Here is a 14,537-nt window from a genome sequence, read left to right on the forward strand (position 1 = left end):
GAGTGTAAACTAAACGAGCCAATGCACATTGGCATGCAATTATTGCATCCAGCTGCCGCTGATCACTGCGTGAGTAAAAGAGGGCAGCAGGTGCAATGCATACCAGCTTTTCGCTTCGGAGCCGAGCGTTAGTATCGCTCTGCTCAACTGTGTCTGCTGTGAACTACGAGTTCAGCACGCTCTCGGAAGCTTGGTGTGTTGGCGAGACGGCGCTTCAGCGGCGGTCGTTCCTGTGTCGAGTGGATTGCACACTTCAGGCTGCACTACCCCTGTCGTGTTGCAAGCGGCCAATTCCCCTGTGCGCCTCAGCACTAAAAGAGCATTTCCTAAAGAGCAAATTTCTCTAAAAGAGCTTCACAGGTGCGTCTTGGTAAAGACGATGGATCGTCCTTATAAGGATGCCGTTCACCTGTGCGTTTCTGGCAACGGGTGATGGTCACAATTGCTGCCTCACGTGTCTGGGCGTCAAGCACGCTGAGGTGGCTTTCGTGGATGAGTCATGTTCTCACTGCGGGAATATGACCATCTCGGAGCTGCGAACCAGGCTCCGCTACCTTCAGGGGGGCGGAGTTCCGTTGCCACGGTCGCGATCTGGGGCTCGTTCTGGCGTCCGACAGATGAGAACCACTTCCGGCAGTAGCGAGGGTGGTTTGAGGGTCACAGTGGTGGCAAACCCCGCAGGGAACCAACCCTCTGGAGACCACCACTCCTCTTGCACCTCCAATCCAGTGGAGCAACCAACGGAACTCGCTGCCCCACTGCGGGTACGGCTGTGGTTCCGCTGGTCCCGCTTGTATGGTTTTTAAGCGCCTGGTCAGCGCTACCCAGCCCGTCTCACTGGCTTCTGCGAACCATCAGCCTCGGCTATGCGATTCAGATCGCCCGGCTTCCCCCCAAGCTCTGCGGTGTCCGCTTCACTACAGTGAAAGCGTCCGATGCCCCTGTTTTGTGGGAAGAGATCACAGTCCTACTGGCGAAGGACGCGATAGAGCCGGTCCCTCCAGCCAATATGAGGATGGGGTTTTACAGCCTGTTTTTCATTGTACCCAAGAAAGGCGGTGGATTACGACCGATCTTGGATCTGCGAGTTTTGAATCAGGCCCTCCATCAGCTACTGTTCAAAATGTTGACACAGAAACGCATTTTCGGGTGCGTCCGTCCCCAAGATTGGTTTGCAGCGATCGACCTGAAGGACGTGTACTTTCATGTGTCCATCCTTCCCTGCCACAGACCTTTTCTGCAATTTGCGTTCGAAGGACTGGCATATCAGTACAAGGTCCTGCCCTTCGGGCTGTCCCGGTCTCCCCGTGTCTTCACGAAAGTCACGGAGGCAGTTCTCGTTCCTTTCAGAGAGCAGTGTGTTCGCATTCTCAACTACTTAGACGATTGGCTGATACTAGCACAGTCACGAGATCAGTTGTAAGAGCACAGAGATGTGGTGCTCCGGAACCTGAGCCTGTTGGGCCTTCAGGTCAGCTGGGAAAAGAGCAAACTCTCACCGCGGCAGAGGATCTCTTTTCTCGGTATGGAGTTGGATTTGGTCGAACAGACAGCACGCCTCACAGAGGAACGTGCGCGGTCGGTGCTAGCCTGCTTGAATATGTTTAAGAGCAGGACAGCGGTCCCACTGAAACTCTTTCAGAGGCTCCTGGGGCATATGGCGGCCGCAGCAGCACTTACACTGCTCGGCCTATTACATATGAGACCGCTCCAGCACTGGCTTTATGGCCGAGTCCCGAGTGACCTACCGGGTCCAAGTTGCACCGGCCTGTCGCCAAACCCTCACTCCGTGGTCAGATCTTGCATTTCTCTGGGCATGGGTGCCCCTAGAGCAGATCTCCAGGCATGCTGTGGTTTACACGGATGCCTCCACCACCGGCTTGGGGGCCACCTACAACGGGCATGCAGTCTCAGGGGTTTGGACGGGCCAGCAGCTGCAGTGGCACATCAATTGCCTAGAGTTGCTATCAGTACACCTTGCCTTGAACCGTCTCAAAGGTCTCTTACAAGGCAATCATGTGCTGGTCCGAATGGACAACACTGCGACTGTTGCGTACATCAACCAACACGGTGGTCTGTGCTCTCGTCGCATGTCCCAATTCGCCCACCACTTCCTCCTTTGGAGTCAGAAGGTTCTGAGGTCACTTCGTGCCATTCACATTCCAGGCCTGCTCAGTCATACAGCCGACAAGCTGTCTCGAGCAATGATCCCAGGAGAATGGCGACTCCATCCCCTGACGGTCCAGCTGTTTTGGAGGTGGTTCGGAGCTGCTCAGGTAGACCTGTTTGCTTCTCCAGAGACTTCTCACTGCCAGTTGTTCTCTGTACCTCTGTCCGAGGTAACTCTCGGCACGGACGTACTGGCACACAGCTGGCCGCGGGACCTACGCAAGTATGCATTTCCCACAGTGAGCCTTCTCGCACAGACACTGTGCAAAGTCCGAGAGGACGAGGAGCAAGTCTTGCTAGTAGCACCGTATTGGCCCAAGCGGACCTGGTTCCCCGAACTAGTGCTCCTTGCAACAGCCCCTCCTTGGCCAATTCCGCTGAGGAAGGATCTACTGACTCAGACATGGGGCACCATTTGGTACCCGCGTCCAGACCTTTGGAAACTCCATGTCTGGTCCCTGGATGGGACGCGGAGGTTCTAGGTGACCTACCCCAAGAGGTAGCAAACACCATCACTTCGGCAAGAGCACCATCTATGAGACATGCTTACGCCTTGAAGTGGAACCTGTTCATCGAGTGGTGTTCTTCTCACCGAGAAGACCCCCGAAGATGCCCGATTGCGGTCGTGCTGTCCTTTCTGCAGCAAGGGCTGGAGCGAAGGCTGTCTCCCTCCACCCTCAAAGTCCAGGTTGCTGCTATTGCTGCGTACCATGACCCCATGAATGAGAAGTCTATGGTAAGCATGACCTCATCGTCAGGTTCCTTAGAGGGGCCAGGAGGTTAAATCCATCCCAGCCCCCCTGTATACCCTCTTGGGACCTGTCTTTAGTGCTTAAATCACTACAGCAGGGCCCATTCGAGCCTTTGCATTCAGTTGACCTAAAGTTTCTTTCATTGAAAACTCTGCTTTCTTTCATTGAAAACTTCAGGCGGCTCGCACAGGGCACTGGAAGGGGCAGCACCCATGGTGCTTGGATAGGGATACCATATTCGTCGGTCACCGACGTGGCGTCGAGAGTGACCGACTGAAAGGGAACGTCTCGGTTACGTATGGTAACCCTCGTTCCCTGAAGGAGGGAACGGAGACGCCACGTCCCGTCGCCATGGTTGCTGTACTGCCGCTGAGCTGCCGGGTCCCCGGCTCGGCTCCTCAGCGAAAAACTGGTATGCATTGCACCTGCTGCTCTCTTATACTCACACAGTGATCAGGGGCAGCTGGATGCAATAATTGCTTGCCAATGTGCATTGGCTCATTTAGTTTACACTCGAAGTAGATTGGTCTATCGAAGCGATATCCCATATTCGTCAATCACCGACGTTCCCTTCTTCAGGGAACCGAGACGTTATACATAATTTAAAAAAAAAATGTGGCATCCTGATTACATAACAATTCTGAAAATTCTCAACACAAAATCAGTCATTTTGATCATTAAAATACTGTGAAATCCAGATGGGACTGTGAGTTAATTTCATTGGGGTAACATTTGGTTTTGTTGGCTCTGTAGGGTCTCCCTGGTTTCCCTGGACCTGCCGGACCCCCCGTGAGTCTTTTCTTCCTGTAGGAAAACAGTCAGATCCTTCAATGCTAAATGTGTTCATGTTCTGTTGACATTGTGTTGTCTTATCATTGTTTTCTATTATTTTTGATTCTATTCACTTACAAAAAAAAATTATCTTACAATGCCTTTTTTTAGACAAATGATTAATTTCGAAGATTTGACTTTTGTGTTTTCTTTTTCTAGGGACCAGAAACTGTTGGGCCTCCAGTATGTGAAAAACCTGGTCTTACTGTGATATGTCTTAATCTAAGATTTTAATTTTACATTTAAACTTTTTAGCACTCTTTTTTTTTTTACTCATGCAGGGACTCCCAGGTAAGCCTGGTACTCCAGGGGACGAGGGAAACATCGGACCAGAGGTCAGTATTCATTTTGAAGCACCACATGATGCACTAATACACATACTGTACAAAAGCATCTCTACACAGCTAAGCACAGAGTGTAAAGACTGCTCAGAAGACGTACTGTAATGCTCCATAAAAGCCTGACTAAATTATGCCTGTTCTTACTCACTTCAGCCCTCAGTATCAAAGTGAATGGTTATCATTGCTGTGTAAATGCATGTATGCCACCTCCGAGCAGCATTAAACAGTCTGTGTAAAGACACCTAAATGCCTTTATTCCGCCTTTATTTCTTTATGCTTCTATTCCACCTTTGCTGTGTATTTAGCATCATAATTAGTTTTTCATACTTAATGTAACTCGTCATGGCAATGTCGAATGATTTTGTTAGCTCAATTAAAGTGTTCTTTATGGTATCCAATTTTCCAGGGTCCTCCTGGACCAAAAGGAGGAATTGGGCTCCCAGGCCCACCAGGACCTCCAGGATTACCAGTAAGACCACTTACATATTTAGCATTTAACATATTTCAAATGCATTCTTGCAATTAACAAGAAATGACTACTGCAATGGGCTTAATTCAATTTACATCAAATTTACATCAAAATGTGTGCCTATATGCAGTATGCATAGTATAATGCATGGGTATATATACACAGGGTATGTTTTTATTGAAAAAAAAAGTAAAAAAAAAAAAAAGAAGGTAGAAATTTGGACAATGTAGAAAATGCAGAAAATAATTGTTTTAACTGAACTAAATTACACTTGACTATGCAGTTATTTGTACAAGTATTTGTTATTTACAGTTAGTTTACCCCATGAGATATTAAGGTAACATTTTGGACACATTTCTGCAACTTTCTTGACAAATTTGTATATTTTTCATTCCATCCCCCAAGTAAGTTATGTTGTACAAATATTACTAGATTACTTCAAATATTTTACTATTTACTAGATATACTGCATTATCGTGTAAGTTACCAAACCGATACACAAATCCAATTCTGGCTTTTGAAGTTCTGCTCATTACCTATCTTTTATATATTCAAATTCACTTTTTGTTTTTATACATTCCAAGACATTTTGTGTCTTTTTTGCAGAGCTTTCACACAGATCTGTTCTGAATGCTGTAACGTTTGAGGCTTTTAAAAGGGGCTTTGTTTGAGTGTGTGTGTCTGAATCTAAATACACTGCTGTCATTCTGCTGTCTGTAGGGGCCACAAGGTGCTGGGAACCCTGAGGGAAGTGGGGAGACTGTGAGTGATCGTTAGATTTAATAATATCCATGTTTCACATGGACACTCAGAACCTGCACATCATCATTCAAGAAATGTTCAATACTATTAAAAAATCATTTGCCCCTAAGTTCTGGCAAGGGCCTAGATCTTGCAACACAAAGAGAATCAGTATGCGACATATAGAACTTGGAAAATGTCAAAGTGCACGATATCTGCTCTATAATTTGTAGGGCTGGATAGAAAATATTGAATTCTCGATTTTAACCATGATGAATGGACCTAATGCATTTGTGTGTCTCATTTTGTTAGCAGTGCCAGACAACATGTCCAGCTGGACCGCAGGGACTGCCTGGTCTGCCAGGGATGAAGGTGAGTCCCCAAACCTAATTCCAGCTCTTAAAACAAGAGTTCAAATGTTTTTTAAAAATTCCAAAAATGTCAAAATATATTTGTAAAAATCAAAAAATTTAAAACATTGAAGTATTGCTTTAAATAAACAATAAATGATTAACAACAAATTTAAAATTAGCAATAATGTTTCTAAATAGGTTTAGTTTACTTGTTCCAGAAAGAGTCAATGTGCTATACATTTTGCTCTCTGAAGAATGTTACTACTATGTTAATACTGATAATTCTGTAATGAATGAGTGTATTATTAAACTGAATATCTGTGCCAGGGACATCGAGGTCTTCCAGGTGTGGATGGTTTGCTGGGTGCCCAAGGTGTAAAGGTAAGACTGCTCTAATCTTAATAATGATAAAACCAAGAAGCATCGATACACAAGCTCGCCTGAGATTTTAATCAACAAACATCATAGTCATTTTCTTCTTTTTTTTTTTTTTTAAAGGGAGAGCGAGGGGCTGCTGGAGAGCCAGGTCCTCCTGGACGTCCAGGAGATGATGTATGAAAACATGTTCATTTGTTTATACTTTATAGAGTGTGGCGTGTTTTCAGTATCAGCTGTGACCAAGAAAATAAATTTCAATTTAAAGTTTTCTAATGGCATGTTTGTCTTTACATACAATATTGGCAAAGCATTATACACAAAACAAGTAATAAAAAGAAAAATAAATATATAATAACAAATTCCCATACAGGGTCAGCGAGGACCAATTGGATTCCCTGGAACTCATGGTGATAAAGGAGATCGGGTAAGACTTACAACATCTTCATCTGAAGCAGACTAGGAAAGAGTGAGAAATCAGAGAAATGCTTACCGAGCAATATCCTCCAGGTTAATCAATGCATGAAATAATAACTGCATTTGTTTAAAGCTCAATGCATCCAATCAAATAACGTCTGTGGTGATTGCACAGATTGAAAGTGTGAGCATAATATACGCAGGACAAAAAAACAAGGGTGGGTATAATATTATAATAGCTAGCCTGTGTGTTTTATGTCTGCAGGGTCCTCCTGGATTCAACGGGATCCCAGGACCTACTGGACCACCAGGATCCCCAGTACGTGAGCTGTATTTCATTAATTAAAAAAATAATAAATAATAATATGATCAAAATGTTCTGAACTAAATTCTGGTTTCAAAGGATCAATGTAGAATCTAAGTCTTACTTCATCTGATATTTATGGCAAAAGAACCAGTTTAGTGTTAGAAACCCGTCTATATTTAGTTTTGTGATTTATACAGTTTAATATAATAATATTTGTGTGTCTTAACAGGGTGTTGAAGGCATCAGAGGGCGACAGGGACATCCTGGGCCTAAAGGAGATGATGTGAGTTATTGTTGTCCATGTGATCTACCCTAATCAAAAACACTATGCAATAAAAAGCCATCAATAAAATTGTTTAATGTTTACTGATTCTTTCTGAAGTATTGTAATGTGTTGTTTAAGGGTGCGATTGGAGCCCCGGGAGAGATAGGAGCTACTGGAGCCAAGGGAGACACTGTGAGTGTCTGACTGATCAGATTCATGCTCAAAATGACCTTTACATTCAGCGTCACTGTAATAATTATTATGAAATGTTACTGGAAGAGTTATCTGAAATGTCAACTTTAATAATAATGATGATAAAGATTGTTTATTTGTAGGGTGAGCCAGGAAAGCATGGATCTGATGGAGCACCAGGAGCTCCGGGAGAGAAGGTGAAGTTATGATGACCATTTTTAGTGTGTGTACCTGGTGCACTGCAGTAAATATACAGTTGTTATGATTCTGAATAATGCCAGTTTGATTAGTAAAATGCATATCGCAGATTCTGTCTTGTTGAATGATAAAAAAAATGAAGACACATTTGTTATTTTCTGTCTGCTCGACAGGGAGAACATGGTCTGCCCGGAGCCATCGGTGTCAGAGGAATTGTGGGAATTCCAGTAAGTTAATCAGCTTGTGCATATGTTTTATTATGTGCTTTTCCTGCTGCTGATACTCTGAATGCAAATACAGTTAACAAGCAAAGAGATTTTCACTCATTTGTAATCTGCAACTAACCTTGGCTAAACAATGCTGCATCTCAAATTCAGGGTTTACCAGGAAAACATGGACTCGTGGGGCCTGCAGGCCAAAAGGTAAAACTTTGTTTCCATGAAAAATAATATATGCTGAAACTCACTGAAATTTTAAAACAGTGATGCATGACATGCGATGGCTCTCTCTTTTACAGGGTGAAATTGGCGCTGTAGGACTGACTGGTCCAGTTGGGCTTCCTGGTAAAGCTGTAAGTATTACGAAATCAGCTTTTTGTGTGTCTCTTTCTGTATATATATATATATTTAAGATACTGTTATATTTTGTTGTATGTAAATTCTATATACAGGGAGCACCTGGACCACCAGGAGAAGATGGAACTCCAGGAGCCAAAGGAGCCTCTGTAATAAAAGCATAATACAAACATATAAATAAATATCTTTTTTTTTCTTCAATGTGCATTTTATATATATAATTTTATTATTATTACTTTTATTATTATTTATTTTTCCCCCATTGGTTAAAAAAGATTAGCCTACAAATTCATAGTAATTTCTTAAACATTGTATTGAAGAAATCAACAAACTTCCGTCCTCAGGGTGAACCAGGAAAACAGGGTCCTGTCGGCTCGGTGGGCCCGCAGGGAATCCAGGTGGGTTGGACACATGGATGAACCTGTCGGTCTGATGACGGAACTTAAATGGTTGTGTCCCAATTTGCATACTAAAGCTCTGCATCAAACATGTGTACTCTGCTTGAGATGGAAAAGACGGTACACTGTGCAAGTAAAAAAAAAAAATAGTGTATTGATACTCCTCTTCCACAAATGAAGGACTAAAAGGGTCTTAAATCCAACCCGAAAGGCTAAATTCATAAAGTTATGGCATTAAATGTTGCATGCTCTCCAAAAAAATGATATCTTCCACAGTACTTGTGTTTTGCTTTCTAGTACAGATATCTAAACACCCTTAAGTTAAGATTTTTTAACACAAAGTGAGTTCATGCTTAAAAAATGGGGGGATGAAAACTTTTCACTTTTAATTAAGTCTTTTTTTTTAGCCTATTGGCAGATATCTGTTCTTGTTTTAATCATAAACGCTTCATTTTGATAAATTTTTCAGAAAACAAGAGTTTTATTATTATTATTATTATTATTATTATTATTATTATTATTATTATTAAAAAGTAATGGAGATTTATTGGAAATTGATTTTTTTTTTTAAATTAAGCATTGCTATCATACAATTATTCATTTTTATTTTCTTTCCTTGGTCTTAAAACGTTTTCTACATTTTCTTTCATAAAACCTACAGAAATGCTGCTATATACAGTAGTCACTGTTGGACAATATGGGCAATATTTGCTAAAAAAGCATGCAGTAATTCAGTCATGCAGTCATCATGCACTATTTGCATAGTTTTTTTTATATAAAATGATATATGATGCACTAATACTAATTTAGAACAGATACATTATAGGGTGCAACTTTGGGACACAACATGTTTGTATAAAATTACATCTAACTCATTCAATTAAACCACTTTCTCAATTGAGCGTAATTACAGTGCATGCATGAGTATTCATTATCTTAACTATTTCCTCAGGGAGATAAAGGTGACCTAGGACTCATGGGCCCTCGTGGAATCAAGGGTCACACAGGTCATAAAGGAGACCAGGTGTGCTCATTGTTCATTGTAATAATCATAACACAGACACGTATTATTGCTCGCTGTTTATGAGCATGTTTTTTTTTTTTTTTTTTTTTTTTTAAGGGCCCAATGGGTCCTGTTGGTCCCAAAGGGAGTGAGGTAAATATGGAAGTACTCAGTGACCGTTTAGATGGCTGTTGCTCCCTGCACTTGTATGAATACCATGTAATTTTATATTTCCTCTCATCGCTCTGCAGGGTGATCCAGGTGTTGTAGGAGAACCAGGCGTGAAGGGAGATCAGGTTCGTCATATTTATAGCTGCATACCATTGCACCCTTTAATTATGATACACCAGTATGTGTACAGTAATCTGATGGTTTTTAATAATGGTTTACAGGGGCCTCCAGGTATTCCTGGAATCAAGGGCGAGGTAAGCCTTCATAAACACTCATATATTATTGGAGTTTTAGGTTGTAGAAGACTAAAAAAGTTATTTTCAAATCTATTAGTTTAGAAAATCAATCAATAATAGATTATAAATTATTTCACTCATGAAGTAATTTTCAATTTTTTCCCTTAATATAAATGCATGTCTAATCTATTAATTAGATAATCTATCAGTAATCTTTTAATTCTTTTCATGTTAATTACTTAATAAATATGTATATATATATAGATTTAGACATTTATACAGAATCAAAATTTCAAATCTAAACTCCACTTTAAACTCACCTTTTTATGTAAACTTGAACACATTTCCTTTAAGAAATGCAGATCTAGTTTTTGTTGTTGTTTCTCCTTCCTCCTTGTGTCATCTAAGAGTGGAGAGAAAGGCCAGAGAGGAGCTACAGGAGCTGACGGTCGTCCAGGACAGCCAGGCCATGAGGGTCTGACCGGACCGCAGGGAGCCAGAGGTCTGGAGGGGGAACGAGGACTATTAGGACCCCCTGGTCCCAGAGGTCTACCTGTGAGAACATTGCTTTGTTCAGTTTTGAAATGACAGTACGTTCCATCTTTAGAAATATTTGCTCTGCAGTTGTTGCTGATGTTGTCCTCAATTTACTTTTAATAGGGGCCTAAGATGAATGATGAGAAGATCCGTGAGATTTGTTCAGCTCTTGTAGAAGGCATGACATCTTTATTAATCACTTTAAAACAAAAACATTGACTTTATTATTTTTATATATAAATTTATATATGGTAAATGTAACTAACGTATAATGTTGTATTGTACCAAACAGAGCATTTAGATGCCTACAAGAAGGAAGTAGCCAATAAGCCTCTTGGCATTGGAGCCCCTGGAACTCCAGGACTCATGGGACCACCTGGACCACCAGGACCAGCAGGTCCTGCTGGAGAAGCAGGACCCAGAGGTCTCATGGGCCACAAGGGGCCTCAAGGATACTACGGTCTTCCTGGAAAACCTGGAGCCAAAGGTACGTTGGTTTGATTCTCACTTCCTCTGATTTTTCCAAAACATGTTTTAAGGTTCCAATTAGTGTCTCTCGATGATGCAGTGAGCACAGTTAATGTCTTTGTTTGTTTTTTATTGCCTATGAATTCTTAAGATTAAATGAGCTGCATCATGCTTTTTATGCTTTCAGAGACATGGAATTTATTCCATATCCTGTTTTCCAAACAGAATTAATTATTTTATTTTACCTGCAGCTTTAGCTATTGCATAGCATCTCATTTTTTGTGACATTAGTATTTAGATTCAGTGAAATAATTGTATTATTATTTATTTATTTATTGCCAAAATCTGCCAAATTTGTGTTACCATGGATAATCTATGATTTTGTGAGGACTATGATAATTATGTGCAAATTGTTTATTTTATTTTACTAGCTTAAAATAAACTAGTAAACTAAAATAAACTTTTTTTTTTCTGATTAGTCAGTTAATCCTTGAGTTAACTTACCATTCAGTAATAATGGTAAATATCGTTGTTAGTCTTTCCAAATTTAAATGGGAAAAAATAAATAAATAAATAAAGTCCAAAAGTGAAAAAAGAAAGAAAAAGTTTGTGTGTATCAGGGTATATATATATATATATATATATAAATATATATATATAATAAACTTTAACTGAAATGAAATATACAAACACTAAAACTTATTTAATTTCAGCTAAAGCAGCAATTCTCATTTTCATGTACTTGATGTATTAAAACATCTTAAAATTAAAACTGAAATTAAGAAATAAAAACGACAGATATATTTAATAATAATAATAATAATAATTAATAAAAATTTGAAAAACACACCAAAAAATGGCCACAACTTTAACAAAGTCTTTTCACTAAAATTTAAATAACAGATATATATATATGAATTAAAAAATATGAAAGTAGCAATTTTACAATGATACTAATGAATATAATATTTCATTATTTTTTTTTTTACAGTGCTTCCTTAACACTTACTAGTCATTCAGGCAACTTACCAACTAGTAGATTTTAAAAAGATGGGAAGTTTGAGTAGGTGACCACATTTTTAAATATCCTCTTAGGCAATCCACATCAAGCTAATGGTGTATGCTGTGCTTCCTTAAAATCACATAATTTGCACAGCTGAATTCCCCTGCAAGAATCAGATGTTTTTATGATATTTCATTAGTGGATTTGGCCTCAGGCAGAATTTACAGGCTAAAACTGCGAGCACACCTTGATTTCCATCATTTGCTGGTCGTTGAAGGGTAGCAGCCTCCAGAATGTTTAGCATTGCAGTTCTTTTGTCCTCACAAGCCGAGGCTGTTGTACAGTGAGTGCAGTCGGCGGTAAATACCATATATATATATATATATATATATATATATATATATATATATATATAGTAATAATATTTCATAATGTATAAATGCAGCCTTGGTAAGCATAAAATACTTATTTTAAACACATTAAAAAAAGTAATCTTTCTGACACTAAAAGTTTGAATGTTACTGTACTATAGTGTAATACTATGGTACACACCAAATATGTAAACATAAAGTACCATAATATTATCTGATGCTGATGATGATTATCTGACTGAGGTCAGTGCCATTACTTTTAGTTTTTAATACACTATGAATCATTTGATGTCACTTTATTTATTTTTATTATTATTATTTTGTGTGTGTGTGTGTGTGTGAAACTTGTTGTATATGAAATGTGCTATACGGTGTATATATACATTTGCTGGGCCATACTGTAAGATTGTGTTTTGTCTATGGAGAGTCACAATGTGATAGACTTACTGTCTAATGATACTGTATTTGTGTAGGTGATGCAGGACAAAAAGGTGACAAGGGTGATAATGGAATTGGAATTCCAGGAATTCCCGGAGAACCCGGACCTCAAGGTATGAAACACTTTCCGCTAATCATAGTAATCACTTCAGTTCTTAGTGAAGACCCAATGAAACATTTTCAAAACTCTCCCTTATCAAATCTGATTTCATAAAACAGGAGCAGCTGGCAAGCCTGGCATCGGTAAGGACGGTCAGGATGGTGTCAGAGGAGAGGCCGGTGTGCCTGGGACCCCGGGAACCCCTGGAGCCAGAGGACCTCCGGGCGCCACTGGTCTTTGTGATCCTTCACACTGCTTTAGGCCTCAACCTCTTTACATGGTTGGCGGGAAGAAGTCTATCAACTTCAAGGGTCCATGAACAGAAAGAAAGAAACCTTCTAGAAATCTTCATCACAGACATCATCAGCCAGTTCATTTCTGAAACTTCAAATGGTGAGCAGACGGTGAGAGAAACAAACGTGACAGATGTATAGAGACATACGGATGCAGCTCCTGATGGTGGATCCAATTCACATGCTTTTGTTGTACCTTGTACATAAACTAGAAGTAAATGTGTTTGTTCTTTCAGATGGTTTACAGTAAAACGCAGATTAATAAATTAATTGGAAATTGATGTTTGAGTTCCTGGGCCACAAACTGGTATAATCGATCATTTCCAGACCACTACATGCCATAGAATAAAAATTCTGCAAGTGTTTATTTTTTATACAAATATTTTTTTTCATCAAATGTGATTGTAAAGACCAATTTTAGACATGGTGCCAGACATTAAGCTATGCCAACAGAACGATCCTACAACAGTATGAAATAAAAGCTTTTCACCACCATGCTACAGTTTATCTTGAAAAGCTTTAATAAGAGGTTTCTGTCAAACATGCCTGCAGATAAAACCACATAATATTATACAATTAGTCACAGAAAATTTACATGTTGACATTTCAGGAGGCCTGATTATGTGTTAGTTTGGATAGTAACTGATTACATGTAATCTGGATTACATAATCAGATTCCAGAAAAAAAGTACCGTATTTTCTGGACTATACGTCGCACTTTTTTTCATAGTTTGGCAGGTCCTGCAACTTATAGTCAGGTGCGACTTATTTATCAAAATTAATTTGACATGAACCAAGAGAAATGAACTAAGAAAAATTAACCAAGAGAAAACATTACCGTCTAAAGCCGCGAGAGGGCGCTCTATGCTGCTCAGTTCTCCTGTAGTCTACACTGAGCAGCATGTAGTGCCCTCTCGCGGCTGTAGACGGTAATGTTTTCTCTTGGTGCTTGGTTCTAAATAAATGCGACTTATAGTCCAGTGAGACTTATATATCTTTTTTTTTCCCTCATCATGACGTATTTTTGGTTTGATGCGACTTATACTCAGGTGCGACTTATAGTCCGAAAAATAAGGTACTTGTAATTTATTACATTTTAAAATAGTCAGATTACAGTTACTTTTTTGTAGATTACATGACATATTCATACAATATCAGTAAATACATTGTTCATAATGTATTCATACACCCTAATTCTTCTTCTTCAGTTTTCTTACATTTTCTTTTCTCCAAAAAAAAAAAACAAACAAATCCATACATATGTCTTTGGAAGGCCTTTGTTTTTCAGATATATTAAAATGCATTTACAGTATAATCCACACATGCATACCAAACAGAATGGATTCCTGAACTCTTTTGTCCGCTGAACCCCGTCAACTTAAAATCTCAGGGGCGAAGTAAAAAATGTAAGTTATTTCAATAATTGAAATTACATTTACAATTATGTCAATTTATAGTCACAATCACAAGCAGGTAAACAAAGTTTTATTTTGATTGTTTTTATCTTAAAATTAGGAGTTAACTTACTTGGTTG

General features: G+C 39.6%; 1 protein-coding gene across 1 annotated transcript in view; it reads left to right on the plus strand.

The window, feature by feature from the left end:
- Window positions 1-14,254, plus strand: part of LOC132103987 (collagen alpha-1(IX) chain-like) — a 31,410-nt gene extending 17,156 nt beyond the window's left edge. Inside the window, exons 12-39 of the mRNA XM_059509117.1 lie at window positions 3,675-3,710; window positions 3,912-3,935; window positions 4,034-4,087; window positions 4,500-4,562; window positions 5,283-5,324; window positions 5,619-5,675; window positions 5,984-6,037; window positions 6,155-6,208; window positions 6,405-6,458; window positions 6,714-6,767; window positions 6,985-7,038; window positions 7,159-7,212; window positions 7,356-7,409; window positions 7,584-7,637; window positions 7,788-7,832; window positions 7,928-7,981; window positions 8,081-8,134; window positions 8,330-8,383; window positions 9,336-9,407; window positions 9,504-9,539; window positions 9,638-9,682; window positions 9,779-9,811; window positions 10,202-10,348; window positions 10,454-10,508; window positions 10,623-10,817; window positions 12,646-12,723; window positions 12,830-13,691; window positions 14,079-14,254. Of these exons, the coding sequence (XP_059365100.1) occupies window positions 3,675-3,710; window positions 3,912-3,935; window positions 4,034-4,087; window positions 4,500-4,562; window positions 5,283-5,324; window positions 5,619-5,675; window positions 5,984-6,037; window positions 6,155-6,208; window positions 6,405-6,458; window positions 6,714-6,767; window positions 6,985-7,038; window positions 7,159-7,212; window positions 7,356-7,409; window positions 7,584-7,637; window positions 7,788-7,832; window positions 7,928-7,981; window positions 8,081-8,134; window positions 8,330-8,383; window positions 9,336-9,407; window positions 9,504-9,539; window positions 9,638-9,682; window positions 9,779-9,811; window positions 10,202-10,348; window positions 10,454-10,508; window positions 10,623-10,817; window positions 12,646-12,723; window positions 12,830-13,029 (1,776 nt within the window). The 3' untranslated portion in view covers window positions 13,030-13,691; window positions 14,079-14,254. The remainder of the gene's footprint in view (window positions 1-3,674; window positions 3,711-3,911; window positions 3,936-4,033; window positions 4,088-4,499; window positions 4,563-5,282; window positions 5,325-5,618; window positions 5,676-5,983; window positions 6,038-6,154; window positions 6,209-6,404; window positions 6,459-6,713; window positions 6,768-6,984; window positions 7,039-7,158; window positions 7,213-7,355; window positions 7,410-7,583; window positions 7,638-7,787; window positions 7,833-7,927; window positions 7,982-8,080; window positions 8,135-8,329; window positions 8,384-9,335; window positions 9,408-9,503; window positions 9,540-9,637; window positions 9,683-9,778; window positions 9,812-10,201; window positions 10,349-10,453; window positions 10,509-10,622; window positions 10,818-12,645; window positions 12,724-12,829; window positions 13,692-14,078) is intronic.
- The last annotated feature ends 283 nt before the right edge of the window (window positions 14,255-14,537 follow it).

Source organism: Carassius carassius, chromosome 25 (assembly GCF_963082965.1).
Source record: "Carassius carassius chromosome 25, fCarCar2.1, whole genome shotgun sequence".
Lineage (NCBI taxonomy): Eukaryota > Metazoa > Chordata > Actinopteri > Cypriniformes > Cyprinidae > Carassius > Carassius carassius.